Here is a 21,882-nt window from a genome sequence, read left to right on the forward strand (position 1 = left end):
TATTTTTTGATATAAACATCTCTGAGTATGAACATACAACCTCAGAACTGCACATGGAAATTATTTACATATTCTCATCTGGTTTTAATTGTCCTTTTGAATTTTTCTCAAGGGTTTGTAAAAATAAGCAGCTTCATGCGGAAAAACTGTCATGTTGGTAATTCCTCAGAACTAGAAGCAAGACTTTCAAAACACGTTCAAGTGTGAATGGGTTGGAATTTTGCTACACAGGTATTGAAGAGAACTCTGCCTTAAACCCCCAGAACTTAATGAGATTTTTAAATCATGGCTTTGCCTTGTTTCATAGATACTACACTAAAGAAATTATTACTGTCTTATCCTACTACAAAAGCTCTACCCATGCCAGATGATCGTTTTCTGTTACCCACCTGACATCAGCAGCTTGCTGTTTGCCCTTGACTACAGATGACAGATCGTCCTGATTCCCATATATTCCACCTGCCTTCCAGTTACAGCATCTTCCCATCTGTAAATTGAGCCCATGAAGTAGTTCCAGCTTCTTTTCACAAGACAACATCAAAACATGCAGTGTTCTTCTATGCCTACCAAGAAACTGAGAAAACAGTTCAGGATTTCTGGATTTCACAATAAAGTTTCAGTGCTGAATGTACAGAGCGTATTCCCTCCATGATAACTGACCATAATTTTCCCTAGAAAAACGTTTGGATTAAATGATTAAATTATGTGATTATATATCCAAAAAATAAGCATTGCTACCACCTTTCCAAAACCACTGAGAGTCTGAGTAAACCTCAGCACTTCCTATGCATTTGCCAACTACTGTTAAAATATTTCAGCATTACTTCTTACTCCACTGGCAGAGCAGAGCATCTCATTTGCTGTGCTTCAGTTGCTGTATAAATACGAGGGGGACTCAGACACTCAGCGGCCAAATTAAGGTGTGTTCCAGTGTACTGTGAGCAGGCAGGGAATTGGGGCATCCTTACCTTACCATTTTCCAGTTTCTAGTAAACTTCTCCCTACCCATTAACAAGTCATTTAAACCCAACTGTTTTCTTTCTCCCTACCTCTTTAATTTGAAGCCAGAAAGGTGCTGAAGGAAAATTTGTCATTGTTTTTGAAAACTGCTACAAATACTCTCGAAATTGTTTACATTATAAGACAACATCACATTTAAAGAAAGACCTGAAGTAGTTGTTAAAAACTGCAAGGTTATCTGTGCTTCGCTGCGGCTTAGCTGCTTACTTCTTTTCCTTCCCCTCCCCCCCCTTTTTTTTTTTTTTTTTTTTTTAAAGGGGTGGGGTGGGGGGGTTGTTGGGTTTTCTTTCTTTTGCTGGTCACGGGTGTGCCTGGTAGAGAACTGTAAAAGTGAAGCAATTCGGTAATTAACATATGAACAGTAAAGGGGAAAAACTGGTTTGGGTACCCTGAAGTTATACTGTAAAGAAAAAAAATTGAGGAAAAAGGGTTGGGGGGTGGGCGGGCGGCAGGGGGTGGGTGGTCTCTCGGCGGTCTCTCGGTGTGTGGAGCGGAGGTACGCGATTCAGGCGTGGGGCAGAGAAGCAGGCGACGGGACGGGCACGGAGCAGGCGGCAGAGCCCAGCTCACATCCCGGGGGCCGCAGCCTCTGCCTCCTCTTCCTGCGGCAGGGGGCGAAGAGAAGTCCTTGGGGCGGAGGAGGGGGCCACTCCAGTGGAGGCTTCTGGTGCATCTTCAACGACCGCCGCTGCCTCCGCGGTCCTCGCTCGGCTCTCTCCGTCCGGCGGAGACGCGGCGGGCACTTGGAAAATGTTGTTTTTCCATGTTGGGCACACGTGTTTCGCGTGCAGTCTCTGCTGCTACCCTAAGTTCGCACCACGCTGTGCTCTCAGTATCTCAGTGGCGCTTCTCAGCCACTGCTGCTGTGTCGATGCTTGCAGCTCCCTCGGCCCCCTGGGTCACAGGGGTCGGCATCGTGGCACAGTTCAATCGCCGGGCGCTCTGCTGAGCCGGCACCACTGTTCAAAACATCTCTCCTCCCCCGGCATCGCAGAGACAGGATTAGTCAATGGTGGAGGGGGAGGGAGCTGTTATCGTTCCCCCTGTTTATATTTTAAAGGGAATTTGAAATCCTTTACCGATTTCGTGGGCGGAGTTCGTGCCGGTGGGCACCATCTGTCTCCTGGCATAGGGACCTCCGCCGCCTGTCCCTGCCACCAGGGACGGGCGGAGGGGGGGTGATCTCAGCCCTGGAAACCTTCACAAAGCGACCGGGAGTGAGCCTCCAGAAACCCCCCCAAACTGCAACACAGGCAGGGAATTGGGGCATCCTTACCTTACCATTTTCCAGTTTCTAGTAAACTTCCCCCTACCCATTAACAAGTCATTTAAACCCAACTGTTTTCTTTCTCCCTACCTCTTTAATTTCAAGCCAGAAAGGTGCTGGTATCTTCCAGGCCAGAAAATTGTTCAACAACTCAAAAGAGAGACCCTCCTAAGACTTCTTCACCATGAGAAATTCATCCTGGCACTGCACATCAGGAGTTCTAAGAGCTTTTCTCCCAGGACAACAAATCCTCAGTTGGCCAGGCCTAACTCTTGTATTTTAGGAGAGCTCCAAGCACTCATCCTTCTCCACAAATTTAACGTAAATCAGTATGGTAAAAATTCCACAGTGTTAACCTGCTTGAATCTAGAAAAGCAGATGCACTTTAAAGGCTTTTTTACCTCTAAAAATATGATTTCTCAGCGAGTGAGCTCTCCAGATTCTTTTTAGCCCTGAATGGTTTTTTCCCCTGTACTAAACTTATTACAACATACCTGTATAAGCACGTGTTCAGATATGAAACGGATATATATTTTAGCAAATAAAATTGTTTTATACCTCAAATGTCTGGATTTGGTTAAAATAAAATGAGGCTTCAAAAGTAGCACAGAAATCACAATCTCTACAGAGTGCTTGAGTAATCACTGCTTCCTTCCTCAGCTGGAGGTGGGCACAGGACAGATGCAGATGCTCTTCCAAAACCAGTGTTATCTGGAAATCCCTCCTTAGTGAAAGGCCAGTGAAATGCAACCTGAGTTTTGGACTCAAAAAGGAGATCAAAGCCAGGCCTGGTTCCTCAAAGGGAAAAAGGTGAGAGCTGGCTGTGCATTTGAGGAATCACTGACTGATCAGGCTTTGAGACACTGGTGAAAACTGAAATCTTTGAAGCAAACCAGCATGACATACTCAACCTAATTTTCTTCAGATGCCATTAAAACTCCTTCAGAACATCCTTAAGAAGAGACTCCTTGATTTTTTTGTGACCTGGTGGATAGAAAACCATACCCAGCCTTTAGAAGTTTATCAAGAGCCTCTGAACAACTCTGCTTAAAAAGAGAAACAAAAATCTGCCTTTAGACGAAAGACTGTGCAGGTCTAATACAAAACCTTTAGCAAACCTGAAAATCTTTTCAGAAACCCTATTTGTCACGGAGACAAAACCAACTAGACTATAACCAAGAGCTAAGTAGGGAAAATGAGCAAATGCAAGGTAACCAATGCTCTGATGGTGCTCTGATGAAGAGGCAAGGTTATAATGGAAAGTATCCCTTCTGAGATACTGCTAAGCTACAATTAAAAGCTGCTGGATAGGATGATCCTCTTTTGCTTTAGTACTGGTCAAAGCAGAAGGTGCTTTAAAGCAATAAATACCAAGCCTGACAAACATTAACCTTTATTATTAGTGCCTATTGATAACAAAAGTGTGTGCCCTTGCCGTTTCCTGAATTAAAGTTGAAAATTACTTTTTACGATTTAATTGGTAAATAGCATTTGAAAAGGTTCAAACTACAGTGTTTAAATAGGAGCAGCCCCCGGAGTGTTTGCCTCTGTAGTCCCTTGGAATTTGAACTTATCCCTACATCTGTGTACCTGTTTGAGAGGGAAGGAGTCTTTTCCCACGGCTGTAAAATGCCATTTCTCTTGTCCCTGAAGAAAATGACATTGGAATCCTTGAAATCAGTGTTTATTTTTATCTTCAGTGGCTGAGGTAAAGAAGGATTGCTGGTGGAATTGCAGCTCCTTTAATAAATTTACGGCATTCCCAAAAGATTAACCCCTAAACCGAACCTGGACCATAAATGAAAATGCTTCCCTATTTTATAAGGAAACACAGACTAGTTGAGGTCAGGTCATTGCAGAGACTTCAGACACCTCTTTGAACAGGTGGGAACTCTCCAGATGCACATTCCAGGCTGGCTCAAGGAGCCAGCTGCTTAGGCAAAAACTCAAACACCGTATTTTCAATGTTGCCCCTACTGTATCTGAAGGAACCAAGTGGAAAAGATCTGATGCAGAAAGAAAAGAAAACTGAAACAACTGCACAAAAAAATCAAAGATCATTACACCAAATAAAAAAGAAATCCTAAGCAAAACACAGCATTGAAGATGATATACCTCATTATCTTCTGATCAAAATTACATATGTGCTTTTTCCTCTTTTCCTTGGTCTGGAAATTCCAGGGTAGAGTTGATGCTTCATTTTGAGCTCAAAGTCATCCCAATAATATGACCCGACCCCCCCCCCCTTCTTTTTTTAATTTCACATTAACTATTTCAGTAGTCTCTGTGTGGCATTTCAGGAGTTATAAGAAGATTATAAATCTTCGTTTCAAAATTATCAGCTGTAGAGAACACAAAAGGAAGTACATGACTTAATATCCAACCCCAAACGAGGGAGCTGACATGGAAGGATATGAAAACATTGGCTTATTTAACCCTATGTCAGAATTACAACGAAAAACACTGTAAAAGTCCTTAAAAGATACAGAAAATAAATAAATACCTGCCTTTTCATATGTTTGTAGTAAGACTGTGATTTTAACATGTTTTATTCTCTTTATCTGCAAGGAGGAAAAAAGAACTTTTTTCTGACCATTTCTCATGTGGTTATTTGACATAAAGTTATTTGAGATGGAAGAGCTTCTCTTGTAGCTTAACCCTATTTTTATGAGAATTAAACAAAACAAAACAAACACAATAAAATAAAACAAAAAAACCTACCAAAGACAAGAAAAAGACAGTGACTAAAAAATACACCTCTGAGATTTTTTTCAGTACTGACTTCACTTTGCAGCCTCAGTTTTGGAGAAAGACATTCCCAGCAGAGTCTGACCCAACCACCACAAAACACGGCAAATATAAACAAGCAGTTCACATGTTCTCAGAGTTCATTTTTAGTCACAGATTTACATCATCACAGCAGAGGGAACTCCTGTTGATCAACCCTGTGTGCTTAAACAGGCTAAAAAAAAAAAAAGTGAGCAAAACAACTGTCAAATCACTCTCGGGATAGTTTTGTTTGGTCTTATTTGCAGCCCTGTGCTACCTGTTAACAAGATAACAAATATCAGCATCAGCGACCAATATCACAACACCTTTTAGCTTTTAACAGTAGGTGTTAATTGAAAAAAGTCAGTTCGGGGGGGCGGATCAGGACTCAGTGATTTGAATGTCACGCAGCAAAGGAGCTCTGTGTACAACTACATTGCTAAAAACAAATGATTAACACAATTAAGCGGTTGTTTTGCAAGTATTTTAGGGGTGACTAGCTCGAAGAAGTTCCCTTATTCCAGAGTGAAGGATAACAATACTTTTTGTCCTGGATATACTGCTGTATGGAAATAGAGAATGGCATTGGTCACTAAAGCAGAGATTTTTAAATATTTACAACAACGGAAAACAATTGTAACTGCAAGCAAAGGGAACACAAGGTGCCCACTCAGCTGCCTCAGGTTAATGAAAAACATTTCTGCTCACGTCTCAAGATAAAAACATCAACTATTTTTATAGGATGCAACCAACATCTGGACAGATGGTTTTAATGCACCCATAAAAGGACAATTACTTCAAGGTTACCTTTCCAAAGCATTTCTAAATTAGCAACTGCTCGCTGTAAGGATCATCAAAACAAACTCTCCAAACGATGGTTCACTCTCACTCTGTAATACACTCCTTAGGCACTGGACAAACATTCTCACAAACGGAACAAAGATGGTTCTTCTTTTTTTTTAAAGATAAACTAATTGGCTGTCGGTTTATCTGAGGTTCCTATCTCAAAGCTTCTTGGCCGAGAATGAGTTTAATGATTATCTTTTATAACCTTTGTACTTAATCTACTGCTGCTTCTGCATATTCTGGTTTCAGACTTGGACGTGCCTTGCTGTGTGTCACTGGCTGGGAAATCTAACGGGAGAAACATCCGAGACAAAGATTCCTGGACCCGAGTGACACCAACCAAATATACATAAATCAGGTAAGCAAACCCAAGAATTGCTAAAGGTGGTCATTGAAACTGTCTAAACACATGACTTTAAAGAGAGAAGTTGGGCACAAAGCTGTAATGAATTTCAATGACCCAAGCTCTGCGTTCCTCACGTGGGCAATTTTCTATCATAGGTTTAATCTTAAAGTTAGATTTATTATGATTTAAAAAAAAAAAATCTTTGATTCCAAACAAACTAGATGTGTTTATAACCCAAATGTTTCTGAGGACCAACAATACTGAGATAGGTGTTCTGTCAATTTAAAATGCTACAGCTTTTGTAGCCAATTACTACTTAATTTGCAAAAACTCCCCAACTTAAGTTGCCTAAACATTACTGTCTGTATATCTACAAAATGATCTTCAACATTCAGATTCTAATAATTATAGTTGTAGGGTCTTAGGAGAGAAGAGACTTAAGACTGAATCCACTTTTTGAGACTCAGGACCTGACCTGATGCATTTCCTTCGCTATCTCAGATTGTATTTTAGGCAATTACAAGGGCAAACAATCAAAATCCTCGAGGGAAAAAAACCCAAACCAAATCACGAGTTTAAATTTGAAAACAAACTGTTTACATTCTAATTCTAAACAGGACAAAACACTGAGTGGAAGACACCCACTCTGGCTCAACACGGAGAAGATGGAGAGTCTTAAGGCAAAGAGCTGCTGATTAGACAATTGCAGCAGCCCACACTTGCTTTAGCAGATACTTGTGCTCGCTTTACCCTCCAAGGAACTGAGACAGGGCCTAATTTAATGAAGATCAGAAAGAAGGTCTCCTAGATAAGAAGAAAGCAGACTGGCTTTTGGGAGAAAGATAAAATCTGACTGGACCGCTGGAGGAATTCCAAGGGAGAAGAACTGGCTATAAAAGCTCGATCGTTCCAGTGAGGATATCCTGGAAGCTGAATGTAACCCGACACAGGCATTCCCTGCCAGGTGGGTATGAGGAAAACCCACAGCAAGTGGTGGTTGGATGAAAGTCCTTTTGCCTCTGAGTGTGTGCCTTTTTTTAATTTATTTTTAATTATTCCAGCAATATCTTACCTACAGTATTTTGGACCCACATACATCAGCCAAACTCAAGTTGTTTGTGCTGGAGCTGAGATTTTGGTTTTATTTCCTCAGAGATTTCAACCAGAAAAACCAAATGGGTGAAGAAGGCTTGAAGAAAAGAAAAGGAGAGGACAAAGGAAGAGAGGACACAAAGTCCATTCAGAGTCATGAACCCCAAAAGACGAACCTACAGAAACAGGCAAAGCTTTTTCTTTTCCCTCTTCGGTCCGTGTGTGAGGGGCTGGCAGAGGGAGGCAGAAGTGGGTATTTGTGCACAAAGCTCACAACTGCGTCCCAGTTTAGCAGTGATGTGCTAATAACTCAACTGCTTGGTTGACATTTTCAGAAACCGCTAATTACTGTAGTTAAAAAGCTCTGATACAAACCAATAGAAAACTGACAATATGTTTTTAAGTCTTTGAAGTTGTCAGATAGAAAAATAACTCGAAGTTGGTCAACTGAGACACTTCATAAACTTTACTTCTTTATTTTTTTTTTCCACCTGTAGTTCTCAGGGGTTGCAGTGGGTTGTTCAGTTCATTGTTTCTGAATGTTTCTTAATGCCTACAGCCATGAAATAGGCACTGGTAGTCAAAGACAGGTGGAAATCTGTCTCCTCCAGAAGATTAGAGACGCTTTAGACAACATTTGTGTCACCTGCTCTCAGGAGGGGTTGGAATTCCTCTTTAAATTTAAGAAACCTGCAAAAAGAGTCTTTATGTGGTTTTAGTTTGGTGCCAAGACTGGAAAAAAATACTGATGCTATTAGAGTAGCCATAATGCCAGGAAAAAATAAGTGCCTGGCACTTGTTTTAGCAGGACATGCCTCAAATTTCAGTTGTTTCAGGTAACATGTGGGTCACTGACAAGGTCAGGAGAACACGATCTTATCACCACCCATCACATGGAGATAATTCCTGTGCACAAATAGTTAAAGCAAGGAGAAGAAAACAACTGCTCAACGACAAATAATGGACTCCACCCATAAAAGACAATTTCTGAAGCTTAGAAAATTCAGAATTCATCAAGTGCTCATAAAAGAATTTCTGGTGTTTAGTCAGAGAGGAAAGGGGAAGTTCACCTGTACAAGGTTTGATTTGAGACTCATGTAATGCAAAAGGCAGTTTAATAAAGGAAATAAACAGGTAGGCAAAATACAAGTAGGTGCAGTTTTAAAAACAGCAGAGGTTTGAAAACAGCACAAGGTTCACAGGCATCCTGGAAAGAAAAGTGAAACTTCATAAAAGAGTTTAATGAATTTCTTTCTAGAACCTATACATTAAAAACTGATAAAAATAAGCCAGTAATGACAATTATTGTAGTTCTATGATACTGAACTAGAAATTACTTACACAAAACGTCTCGTTTCATCTCCAGGTGGGCCTCATCAGTGGAATCTGTATGATTGTGGGGACCATTATTGGGTCAGGTATCTTTGTTTCTCCAAAATCAGTCCTTGCCAATGTTGAAGCTGTGGGTCCTTGTTTAACCATCTGGGCAGCCTGTGGAGTTCTGGCCACGTTAGGTAAAGGAGTCAACAAAGAATCTGAATCTTTGCCTAAATCTTTGTACTTACTGCTTCTGCAGACTGCTCTGCTTTCACAGATTAGCTAAAATCAATGAAATACTGATGTAGATATGCATAGAAGCACTGGGCCATAAATTTAAAATATGCTGCTTATAAAAGATAAATTAAGTTTTTAAAATTGCATATCACACTCTCAATTTATTTTGAAATCAAGTTTTAGTTTTGCTGGCCTAATCCACTGACTCTAATAGAGAATATTCTTCTACTTAAATCATTGGCAAAATGTGACATTTCCTGGCAGCAAACTGGGTCCTTCTGCAAGTTTTCTACTTGTGTAATTCTAATTCTATTATCTGAAAATTTAGCTCTAAGCACCTCCAGATATTTCAAGAAGGAAAACATTGAACATTGTATCAGGGGACACAGCATACAGAAAAACCTTAGTGCAAGATGCCAGATACAGCAGTAGATCTGGAAGTGTCCCTGTACTGTAATGTTGAGCTTAGCAGATGAGTTACTTCAAAACTGTGCAGCAAGTCTGCTTTTTCCAAGTTTCCCAAAGGAATGTCAGCCAGGGCAGTTCTCACTTAAATGCTTCTTACAGTGTTGGTTTCTTAAACAGAAATTTGATATGAAATGAGAAGGTTTGTGCTGGGTTTGGCCAAGTCTTAAAACACCAGCAATGGGAATTTTTGGACTGTACCTTGTTAATTCCAAGGTGTTTTTTCCAATTGCTCACAAGTAATTAAAATTTGATTGTGCACATACAATAAAATATCCAGGAACACGAAGAGGTTGATGATGCACTGTAGATATCACTTTCCTTAACTTTTTTCTACCTATTAAAAAGTGACCGTGTGTTCTAGCCAGTACCAGGCTGAAAAGGGCACGACCTCAACCCGCTTTTCCCGTGTCTCAGGTGCCCTTTGCTTTGCCGAGCTCGGCACGATGATCACGAAATCTGGAGGAGAATATCCTTACCTCATGGAGGCCTTTGGCCCCATTCCAGCCTTTCTGTTTTCCTGGACGAGTTTGCTGGTGACCAAGCCCAGCTCCTTCGCCATCATTTGTCTCAGCTTCGCAGAATACGCCTCGGCTCCTTTTTTCCCGGGCTGTGATCCCCCCAAGGCTGTCATCAAGTGTCTCGCAGCAGCAGCCATCGGTAAGAGCCCTTCTTTTTAAAGGCACACCAACAACATAGAAAAAGGGTAGGTTTAAAAATGGTTTGTTCCCACTACAAGGACTTTTTTATTCTTTATTAAGATAGGTACAGCTGTAGAATGAATGCTTAGCTCTAGCAGAAAAGGGAGAAATAATAAGCTATGTCTGTACTTATCAGAATGCTTCAATGTATTTTTTGTCCAAGGTGGTATCAAAATCTAATTCACAGAAGTGTTTTTCTCCACTATTTTGCAATATTTCTCCACTATTATCCAAACACAGTGTGTTAAAAACTCTATATAACATAGGCAGAGAGTGAGGAAAAAGCAGTACAGCATTTAAGGGGAGGGGGTGTGTTTAGGGTTAAAAAGGCAACCTTGCTCTCAATTCCGACAAATTGAATGCAAAAATTCCTCATTTTATCTCTTGCAGTGGTAATTACCATTGTGAATTCACTGAGTGTGAAGCTGGGGAGTTACCTCCAGAATTTTCTCACGGCTGCTAAAATGATCATTGTCACAATCATTATTGTAAGTGGCATTGTTCTCCTTGCACAAGGTAATCAAACATACATTCCTTGAAAAAGTTCATTTAGCTTCTGCTATGAGCACTAACAAATTCCCCGCTAGTGGAAGTGGCACAGCCCCAAATCTCTTTATTCAGGGTTTTAGTTCTGCATCTCTTGGTGGTTTCTTTTAGAGAAGGGAGTTGGGTGGGAACTGCAACACTCCAGATCAATTAATAACAAAAGGTATTAGTTGATGCTAACAGTGAGAAGTTTAAAAACATGACAAAGATAATGGAATATTTCTTCATCTGATGGGGATTACAAGAATTAGTTTCAACACTGACCAGTAATCTACATCTTATCTGCAGGAAAAACTGAAAACTTCAAAGATTCTTTCAAGGACAGTAAAATTTCTATCAGCTCTATCAGTCTGGCATTTTACAATGGACTCTGGGCATATGATGGATGGTAAGCAGTCTTTACTAACCTTGAAGTTATGGTTGACCAGCCTTTAACCAGTTTACTCTCTCCCTGTTGAACTCTGGAAAAGTTAACATCTGACTTCTTATTAAGAATCTCATGATGAATTTTGGGTAAACAACACCATTGGTTAAACCCCCCCAAACACTCCACCCCCTGTTATTGGTTCTTTATTAGGGAAAGAAATTATTCTGGATCCTGAAAGGACCTACTGCTTTATACTTCATGTTGTGGTAATGAGGAAAATATAACCCAATTTAGTTCCACTGTCTCAGGTAAAATAGCTTTCCCTACAGGTTACCCCATCAAATTCTGCTTTTTGGGAAATATGTAGTGGTGTTTGATTAGTACAAGAGCACATAGAACATTGTATCTGAAGTCATAAGGTCCAACTTCCAGATTTTTTCTTAGGGAATGTCAGTTGGCCCAGGGCTCTGTAGGCACAAATCCATCAATGCTATTCTTAAATGTTCAAGCTGCAAAAGTTTCCATATAGGTCTGTATTTTGGAAGGAATACATATATTTACATATATCTTATGTATATTTATATATATATATTATACTATAGACTTATATATATATCTTGAGTTACACCAAAGCAAGTCCCAATTAAAAGCTTTCAAAACTGAATTTATTTTTAAATAGATGACTCTTCCAGGTTCTATTTCCAAGCTGGAGTGCCTCAACTCAGGCATGTAAGTCTGCTAATTCAGACATTTGTATGGACTTTTTAAGGGCCACAGAAGCTGGGGGCCTAAATATTTGTTATATATATATATATAAAATTTGTTACATATTTGCATATGTAACACCAGGTACTAACATTTGAAAATTTGCCTTTTGAACTGTAAAAAACCATCTCTTGACATTTTTAGAGTGAAGGACTAAAAATCTTGTTTCAATCTGGCCTACATGTTCTGGTAAAAATTATTTACAAAGACTCAGACACTGTAAAGCTTGAAGTTAAAAGGCAACCTTGTAAATCTGAAATTTCTGCCAAATGTCCCTTTCATTACTTGGGGATATTTTATCCAATATCCCAAAATCTCAGAGATAAGGGGGACAGAGATGGTGAATCAAGAGGCTGGCATTTGGATGAGAAGCTCCCATAGGTTTTGTCCTTCAGTTTTCTCACTTAAAAAGATTGGTTATAGTGGTCTGTTGTTTTTTTTTTTAACTGAAAAGGAAAAAAGCAAGAACATGAAATAATACCTGACCTATTAGTATAGAAGTATTTAAACAACAGACTGCTAAAATATGAATGTTTTTCCTTCCAGGAATCAACTCAATTACATCACAGAAGAACTTAAAAATCCTTACAGGTATGAAAACGCTTTTGTTATTGGCAAAATTCAAACACTTAATATTTTTCTACAAGCAAGCATATACTTAGAGTTGTTTTTTTTTTAACAAAGCAGAGGTTATTCAAGGTTTGAGCACTAACAGACACAGCTAATTTGCATGTATTACAGCCTTTGTGTTTCTGCATAAATGTGTATTTTTATAATCCTGATTTCCATAGCTCTGTATTAAAAAAAAAAAAAAATAAATACACCTAAAGAGCACATATGGTAAAGAAGGAGTCCACAGTTTACTATGACAACTGTAGCAGTGATACAGCAATGCTGATGGGGTCTTACTTTTGCATTCTTTAGAAACCTACCACTCTCTATAATTATTGGGATCCCCTTGGTTACAGTTTGTTACGTTCTGATAAACGTCTCCTATTTCACCGTCATGACTTCGACAGAACTCCTGCAGTCCCAGGCAGTTGCTGTGGTAAGCCACTTTATTTGGTGATAGAGCATCTCAAGAAGGCTGCGTGCAAATCGTGCAAATCTTGGAATTCCTCCTTAGGAACCTGGAATTCTTCTTAAGCTACACTTCATTTCAGTCCAAGCCATCAGTGTCACCTTTTCGTCCCCCCTGCCCCGTTATCTACTGTCATTTCTTTAAGATTTCAGTGATGTTTAATTCCAACAGTAGTTCTGTCATATCCCAGTGGGGAAAAAAAAGAAAAAGGGAGCAAAATAACGCAGCTTTCAGCTAAGGGTTTGTAAACACTACAGCTCAGGGGGCTCCCCACAGGCATCACAGAGATGGAAAGAGAAATAACATCTGACAGTTGCTTTGCCCTTTTCAGCGTTTCCAGTATTTCTGAGGAGGAGGCACATGCCAAATGACAGTAGATCAAAGTTTGTTGTTCTGGAGATAACAGCAAATAGGCCATAATTCACTTCCACCTTATTCTTTTTGTTGGTTTCCATCCCCCCCCCTTAACAAATCTGAAAGATACAATTTTTACATCATTGCAAGACATGTGCTATTCTATGTAAATTTAAAGGTGGCATATTTCTGAAATCTTAAAAAAATACACCTGTCCCCTCAGTTCCACTCAGTAAATTTTCCACAGGACACCTGTCTGTGAAACAGCTGTTGAGGTCATGCAGCAATTGTTAGTTTTTGGGGAAAACAAAGAGTATGTGACAAGCACACAAAATACAGCCTAGCAGAGTGAAGTACACTAATGCTGAAATATTTAAAAGTGAAAGCTTTTAAAATTCAGATCTTCTGTGCATTCCAGTATCTTGTTTGCAGCAGGAGGTACAGCAGTGCACGTATCAAATTATATCTTGTTTAAGAACCGGTCCCCTTCAGCACACCATTAAATTTACAATCTGAACAAAACTATCCTCTAGCATTGAGCTCATCAGACTAAACTAACAGTGTCTCAGACCTGGCACTGAGCAAGAGGACAGAGGGGTCTCTACAGCTGTAACAGCACTGATGTCAGAGCTGTACAAAAACAAAGCTCTTTTTATACCTGACTTACTAAAAATAAAAAAAAATTAACTACCCCCCCTCCCCAAACCCCCATAATCTTCCTGTCAAAAACATTTAAATTCAAACTCATTTGCAGTAGAGCAACGTACCTAGATGAGATCTAATCTATCCTGCAGCAACCACTCACACACCACGGCACAGGTGAAAGCTCCGTGTAGTGAAGGACCAGAGGGAGTTTGTTCTTCCTTGGCTCCCCCCGGGCTCAGTGTCTTCCAGTGTTTCCTGCAGGTGCTGCCTCTTAAACATCATACCAACAGTACTCCACTCCATTTTACAGAGTGCTCCATCAGTTAATCCAGGTCTTCATTTGGCAAAGCATTCTTTAACAGCTACACAAAATATACAACCTGTTTTTATTGGTAGCATAGATACCCATTTACTTCACTTACAGAGAGGCTCCAACATTACTGAATACACCTAAAGTAAAGGTGTGTATTTATATATATAATATACCTAACTATGTTATATATATAGTATATACACATACACTATATATATAATATACCTAACTATATTATATATAATATATATACACACACTATATATATATAAAAATATATCTAAGTATAGGTTATTAAAATGACAAAAGTGACTCATTTTCCTCCCATAACCCAGACATTTGGAGACAGGGTCCTTTATCCAGCCTCGTGGATAGTTCCTCTCTTTGTGGTGTTTTCTACAATTGGATCTGCCAATGGGACCTGTTTTACTGCAGGCAGGTAAGTTCCCATTCTAAATATCTTCAAAGTGTAATAGAAGGGTTAATTTTGTTCATAAAATGTTATGTGTATGAGGGACTCAGAAACTTTCTGTTGTAATTAAACAAGAGGAGTTTCACAGACAGCTTGCTAATCAAGCAAGTGTCAATACACAACTGATAAGAACTGCACCTTTTCATCTCTGACAAATACCAGACTACCACTTACCCAGACACCGAACTCAAGCAACAAACAAATTTACATCCGAAAAGCCAATGCCAGACACCACTTAACATGTACTTAACAACCACCAACGTGTATAAAAAGAGACACTGACTTCATTTCGGTGTGTGCTTCGGCAGGGCACTGCCCTCCAGGCCACCCAGCGCTGTTTTGCTTTATTATCGCTTGCTTAATAAATTTATCAATGTTTAATTGGAATGGAGTTGTCTAAATTCTTATACTAACTTATAACAAAAGGACAGTTTTTGAAGGATGGAAAAAGTTATATTCGCATTTATGTACCCACACACATAATGACATTCTTCCCATCCACATTATACAAAATGTAATTTAAAAGTACCTGTAACTCTAGCTGTATTGTTTAGTTTTCAGAAAGAAACAGTGGCTAGTCAGGTTTCACAAATTAGAAAATAAGGTCCCATTCTTAATTCAAAGCAGGTACAGTACAGAAGGCTTTTCTCACCTCTCATCAGTTTTTAAGCTGAGAATCAAACAGTTAAAAATTACAAGTAAGAACGTGACCACACCAGTAAAGATAAAGGAAACTGAAATGAGAAGCTATTCCTTTCTATCAGTTGTTCAATGTTTCCATTTACTATTACAAATATTTTAAAATTTCAAATCCAGCTGAAAGCAATAGAGCTGTAAAAACCATTTTGTGACAAAAGGCTGTCGAGGTAGCTTTTTGATAAGAAGCAAATGAAAAAGGAATTACTTAATTAAAAGGGACACAGTAAGTAACGTTTCCACCAAATAATTTTCTATTAAATGTGAAAACTAATGATTCTGAAATTAGTTTCAAGTTTACTATTTTAATACTGGTTAAGAATCAGTTTCTAGCTCACTGCTTTAATACCAGCCATTTCCCTTACTTCAAACCACTGCAAAACTACTTAAAAAGAAAATACTGACAGAATTATAGCCAGATTGTAGCCACACAATAAACCAAATCCTGAAAATGAATGGTACTCACCTATTTTTCAGTAATACCACTTAAAATCGGGGTGCCACACTAACGACATCTCCTTGCTTTTCTTTTGTCAGACTTGTTTATGTTGCAGGCCGGGAGGGGCACATGCTGAAGCTGTTGTCTTACATCAGTGTTAAACGCTTAACACCAGCCCCTGCCATCATGTTTTATGTAAGTTTATATTCTGAGCACAGAGAAATTACCAACAAAAATTCCTCCCCACCCTGTTTCCTCCATGTAGGAATGCACTTACATCTCACTAAAGCAGATTCCAGTCTGTAAACGCGTTTAAAAATAAATCCAGAGCATCTTGGGGGTTTTTATTTTACCCATTTATCTTCAGGGCATAACAAGATATATTCAAATCCCAGGAACATTAAAAACCTTAACACACATTTAGTATCTTCACTTCAAGATAAGCAGTCAACAATAAAACAGATCAATGCATAGAAATCATAAGTCTCTTGAATTAAATTGGAAGAAGACTGCACACAGAATAACCATGTGCTGACAGGACGGGCTCACAGCCTTTAAAGTTGCTGCAAGACCCTCACACTCAAGTGTTAAAGCAAAACCATTCACACTTTGGAACACTAAGCACCTGTAATAGCACATAAGTAAAATTCAGCCTTGTTCTACAATAGACTACACTAATTTTTGTTTTCCTTTTTAGGGGGCCATTGCTATTATTTATATTATCCCTGGTGACATCGAAACGCTCATAAATTATTTCAGTTTCGCCGTCTGGATATTTTATGGTCTGACCGTGTTTGCACTCATTGTCATGAGGTTTACAAGGAAGCACCTTGAAAGGCCTATCAGGGTAAGCTCATCATTCCATGTGGCTTTTCCTCCATTCCTAAAAATGCTGTAGATGAACTCATCCTAATCATCTGGATATTTAAACAGCATCCTCGGGCAGACTCCCTGGTTTTTTTTCTCCCCTCAGCTGAAGTGTAGCCATTTACCTGTAGTTATGCACTAGGACTGAGAAAAGAGTGCATAATGCTGATTTTCACTTGCACAAACCACAGGGCACGAGCCAAATTTCTGGGAATGGGAACCTGCAGTCTGCAGACTACACTGCAAGATTATCCCAGATAAGAGCCTTGGTCATTCCACTGGGGTTTGGTCCCAGACTCATTAAAATGCCCATTTTTGCACTGCAATTTGCAATATTGACAAAGAGATCTCAGCAAATTAGCAGAAGAGTTTTCTCCATCCATATTCTTGCTACTCTTTCAATCACCCCCATCTGACTCCTGACATTTTAAAAGGAAAAAATAAAATGCATGAGGCAATGAGAATATTTATTTCATACAGGCAACTTGTGCCAGACCAGCAAAGGAGTGGAGAAGTGACTGTGTGTTCTGTCCTTGCAGGTGCCCATCATCATTCCCGTCATAGTGACTCTGGTCTCCATTGTCCTGGTGTTGGCACCAATCATCAGCGCCCCTGAACTGGCCTATTTGTACTGTATTTTATTTATCCTCAGTGGACTTATAGTTTATGCACTTTTTGTTCATTTTAAATTCAGCTGGGCCCAGAAAATATCAAGTAAGTACATCCCTCAGGCAGGCAGCTCCAGAACTCAAGAGAATGTTTTCTAAGCTCAAGGTTAATTACTTTGATGAAGCTCCTTGTCTGGTCCTGGGAAGGGAAGCAATTTCCCAAACGTGTATTGAGCTTTACTGAAGGCTCTATTTTACTCCTTCCTGTGAAAGAAAGCTCTGACTTGAGAAGAAATTAAATTTAATTCACAAAAAAAGAATTGTAGTAGCACAAAGAAACTGAATTTTAAACTTAACAGAACTATTTCATCTGCAAAGTTAGTTTTTTGTTTGTTTTTCAAAACGCTGCTTTAGCCATTAGCTAGAGATTAGCAGACATAAATTCTGCCACCAAACACTTAGTTTTTATTATACTTACTAAAGTAAACATTAACAGCATTAAGATAAAAAAATAATCACAGTGCTGAGTACAGTGAAAGCTGCAAGAACCCAGTGACTGTTATAAACTGATTTTTTTGTGTAGTCTCCAAAGAAACTCCTTGTAATTATCTCAAGGAAGACAGGATACACAGGTAAGAGGTTAATTGGAAATGGCTGAATGGAACAGGATCAGGAGTTCTGCAGACATTCAAACAATCCATCAGCTGTCTCTCCCTTCCCCTGGGATTATTAATTATAATGCACTTATGCAATTAAAAGCATTGTACTCTAATAAGAGCAAGTTTGGAAACCTGAAATGCTGTAGCTTGGATCTTAAGGCTGTTTATATTCCCCACCTGTTATTTTTAAAGTTTGAAATAGGAATAAAAAAAGACAACTACTTGGAAGGGTAATTTTCTCACTTAATAGTCTGAAATGAGATATTGTTCTCTTGTAAAGCCTCTAACAAGAACCTTTTTCCTCAGATCCCATCACTATGCACCTCCAGATGCTTTTGGAAGTTGTTCCAGCAGAAGAAGTTGCCACATGAAATGTTTCCTTCCTACCAGGTTGCTTTTAAGTGCTGTACTGGTTGAAGCAGACTCAATTTAGTTTGGCAGATACATATTCTTGCTAAATTGTTATGTTCTTACTGGTGTGTTATTTTTGCAGCCCTTTAGTACTTGAAAACATTAAATATATATAATAAAAAAAGACTTCTAAGAGAGATTACAGTGTCCAGCAAAGCTGTTTTCATTGTTTGCTAGGATGTTATAGTGTTGTTTTCTGCATGGAAATTACCCAAAATACATAGGAGGAACTTTTCAGTTATGAAGGTGGCAAAATTTAGCAGCGACAGTGTCAAGATGCTTTTGATGGCACTGTGGAAAGAACAACACAGCCCTTATCAACAGCACCACAGAAAGCACAGATATCACATAACACCAGAGCAGCTCTATCTGCAGGTTCTCAGACCAGCTGTCAAAAAGTTAAAGACTCAGGAAGTGGGAATCAAGTAAAAATGTAAAGCACAATTGACAGGCTATTTTTCATGGGTTGGTTGGTTTGTTTGTTTGTAGTTAAATTCAAACAAGATAAGTCAACTAAAGCTTCATTTTTCAGGTGTGTTTTCCCAACACCATCCAAGGTATGGAACAAGTAAATGCCACAGAATTTACCCTTAGCATGAATGTGATGTTACAGAGGTAACTATCGTTGTGGAAACCCCCCACTTGATAGATGATGGAAAAAAAAAACACCCAAGAAATAGATCCTACATTAACATATATATGTAAGAAGCTTTTAGGCACTTCCTCTGAAGTCTTTGGCTCCTTCTCCGTGTCAATCCACCTCGCTGGGTAACAAGTCTTTATCTCCTTTGTTATTCAAAAGCTCGGCAATTCCGGGCTCCTGCTGTGTCTCTGTGTCCACTCCACCCGGCTGGCATCACCCATCGTCATACCCTTTGTTACCCAAAAGTTGGCAGTTCGGCCCCTTGTCTCCTCCTACCCACAGCTGAATCTGCATCTCAATTTACCTCTCAATCTGCAGCTCGCAGGCCGAGCTGCCTGGACCAGGTGTGTTCCTCAACACTTTAGCGGCTAAAGAACAGTTACAGGAAAGCAGATGCACCACAAACACTCCTGTCCCTGCCGGTAATCATAGAAATATTCAGTCCAAATAAAACAATTTTTTTTGTCTTACTGAAGTGTACGCTGATAAAAAGATTTGCAAGGACTTTCAAAAGTGCTTGCAACAACCAGCACAACTTCTTGTCAGCCAGCACAACTTCTGAATTTCTGCTAAATGTTCTGGAGAGTTCCCAGACCCGTGGGTAAGATCTCCTATTGTATTTATTGATCTACACCTTCATCCTGGAAAGGTTGGTAGCCCCGACTTTGAATTACACAACGCGATAGATGGAAACCACAGTTCTTAAATACTCTCTCTCCAACTCAAAGCTGTTCGTTAAGAAACACTTTAAACACGGCCCTTGTATTTACACGCAGCCCTATCTATTTATTTATAGGTAATTAGTTTTCTCTGATTTTTTCAAAGCAGGAACCTACCCAGGTTTAATTGCTTTGAAAGTCTCACCATCTTTTTCACTAGGGTAGTTGCTCAAGTAATTAGTAGCTCGTCCTGTCTAACAGAACCAAGACGGCAGTGAAGTAAAACAATCCCAGCCCTGCTCATGCCAGTGACTGCCAAAATACGCATCACATCCTTAGATAACTCCGACATCCAAACCACAATAAAACTGCTGGGAGGGGGGCACGGTAAGAAAAACAAAAGCCTAGAAATTGGCTAAAGGTTGAGATACACCACTCGGGAAACGGAGCTACTGAAGAGAACGACTTCAGTGGATTTTCTCCTTCCACCTAATTTTTCAGCTGACTGAACGGTCAGGTGGAAAACATAGCCCGATGCATTCCAAAGCACAGGAATCGCTTGCTGTTGGTCCTCCTCTTCGGCAGGACCACGCAGCCACAAGAGGGACAGCACAACCCCGAGACACAGGGAGGCTCTTCCGAGGAGTTTATGCAAGTCCACATCGCCATCGCGTGGTGTTCCTGTGAGCGGGGACAGCGCACAGGAAAAAGCCAAGAGCTTTTTGTCCTGGCACCAGCAGCGTGGGAGCAGAGTACGGGTTCAGTTTTGGATCCCGGCTCCTCATGGCTGGAAGGATGTGACCCTGCACAGTCGCCTCATTGTTGGCTGTGCAGTTTATGGGCTGCAAAAGAATCCCAGCACTCGGTTCTTTCTTCCAGAACCTTTTCTGAGGATCGTTTTCAGTTTTGTAACTGGGCCCTGTGAGACTGAAAGTGTTTGAGAGTACGCAGAGCTGAGCACATAGAGCAGGCCGTGTGGTGCTGTTTATAACCTGACAGCTGAAGGCGAAGGCCAGAGCTGACTTTTTGTTCCAAGACTTTTGGTATGGGAACAATTGGTGGATAAGTTTGGAAGGGGGAAAGAATACGATGGAGGTGGTACCTGCAACTGAGCAGGGAAGTACTCAACTACAGGGGGCGAGGTTTTTTTTCAAAGGATGCGAGTTAAATGTGGAGGGAACAACAGCTGGCTCAGCAGGCACCTATTTACACTTGATACAGTTAGTTCAGGATTCCTGCCAGATTGAAAGTCTGTGGTGGTACCTGTAGTTTGAAAGGAAAGTTGGTAGCCCCGGGGCACGTGGTGATGTTGATACCCTTCGATGTGACTGTGAAACCCAGTAACTGTTTCCTCCCCTTTGGCTTTCAGGTTAAAATCACGGAGCTGGGCTCAGCGAGAGAGCCAAAATGTAAAAGTGCATTAAAGCTGGAAAAAAAAGCACAACACCAAAGGGTGTTGAGCAGTCTCAGGCTGCACGGGAAGAGTGTGCCCAGCACCGGGGGAAGGTCAGCAAAAGCTCTCTGTCCTGGCACGTTTCTCTGAGACAGCTGTAGCTGGACATTGGTTAAGTTTTGAACTCCGTGAGATGGAGGGAAGGTCGCGGCAGGCAGAGCCGAGAAGCAAACGCGGGGCACCGGCGGGTTTGCTGTGGGTTCCGCGCCCCGAGGGGAAGGCACCGGCATCTTCTGTGCCCGTGCGTGTCCCTGGAGAGCCGTGCAGGGTGTTTTTAGCTTCGGATCGTCCTGCTGGGTGGTTTGGAGAATGCGCTGCCGCCTCTCTCAGGCACACAGCGCTATCTGGCGGGCTGTCCCCGCTGTCCCCGATCCACCGCACGGAAAACAACCCCCCAAAGTGCGGATCCGAAGGTGGAAGCGTTTTAGTCACCAGCCTCAAACGACGTGTGGCAGGACGGAAAGGTCTGGCTGACCTTCACCCCTTCCACGTGCAAGCTCTTATTTGCACCACACTCAAACAGCAACACGAGCTCCTTCCCAGCTATATGGACTAATAATTTTTTCCCCTCTTGCAGAGTCTAATTACAAAATTAAACAAAGCCTGCAAAAATAGAGCTCACAGAATTGCCAGGGGAGCAAACTGGTGCTGGGTCACCTGCAAGTGCACCCACTGAAGAGCACCACAGACCCTGGTATCTGCACTTTCCTTTTGAGCTCTACATTCCATCATAATCCTTCAGTCTCACAAGGTCAGGATCCTAAACTGAACCCCACCACAAACAGCTCAGGTAGTGAAAAAACAGGACAAAAAGCTCAACAGCTTGGTTTTTGCATTCCCTCTG

At 40.5% G+C, this 21,882-nt stretch overlaps 1 protein-coding gene across 2 annotated transcripts; it reads left to right on the top strand.

Annotated features, from left to right (window-relative positions):
• Positions 1 to 6,151: 6,151 nt before the first annotated feature.
• Positions 6,152 to 18,373, top strand: SLC7A9 (solute carrier family 7 member 9). Of its 2 annotated transcripts, XM_050311183.1 has the most exons (14): positions 6,152 to 6,260; positions 6,866 to 7,212; positions 7,402 to 7,528; positions 8,707 to 8,854; positions 9,777 to 10,019; positions 10,451 to 10,576; positions 10,895 to 10,994; positions 12,285 to 12,329; positions 12,663 to 12,786; positions 14,467 to 14,570; positions 15,837 to 15,933; positions 16,436 to 16,585; positions 17,145 to 17,319; positions 18,179 to 18,373. In XM_050311183.1, exons 3-14 carry the CDS (start codon positions 7,424 to 7,426, stop codon positions 18,241 to 18,243), a joined length of 1,482 nt encoding a protein of 493 aa, XP_050167140.1. In that variant the 5' UTR covers positions 6,152 to 6,260; positions 6,866 to 7,212; positions 7,402 to 7,423; the 3' UTR covers positions 18,244 to 18,373. The 2 variants fall into 2 exon arrangements, with proteins under 2 accessions (XP_050167140.1, XP_050167141.1); XM_050311184.1 differs by lacking the exons at positions 6,152 to 6,260; positions 6,866 to 7,212; positions 8,707 to 8,854 and having other exon boundaries at positions 7,404 to 7,528.
• Positions 18,374 to 21,882: the final 3,509 nt, after the last annotated feature.

Source organism: Myiozetetes cayanensis, unplaced genomic scaffold, assembly GCF_022539395.1.
Source record: "Myiozetetes cayanensis isolate MyiCay16 unplaced genomic scaffold, myiCay2020 scf16, whole genome shotgun sequence".
In the NCBI taxonomy this organism is placed as follows: Eukaryota; Metazoa; Chordata; class Aves; order Passeriformes; family Tyrannidae; genus Myiozetetes; species Myiozetetes cayanensis.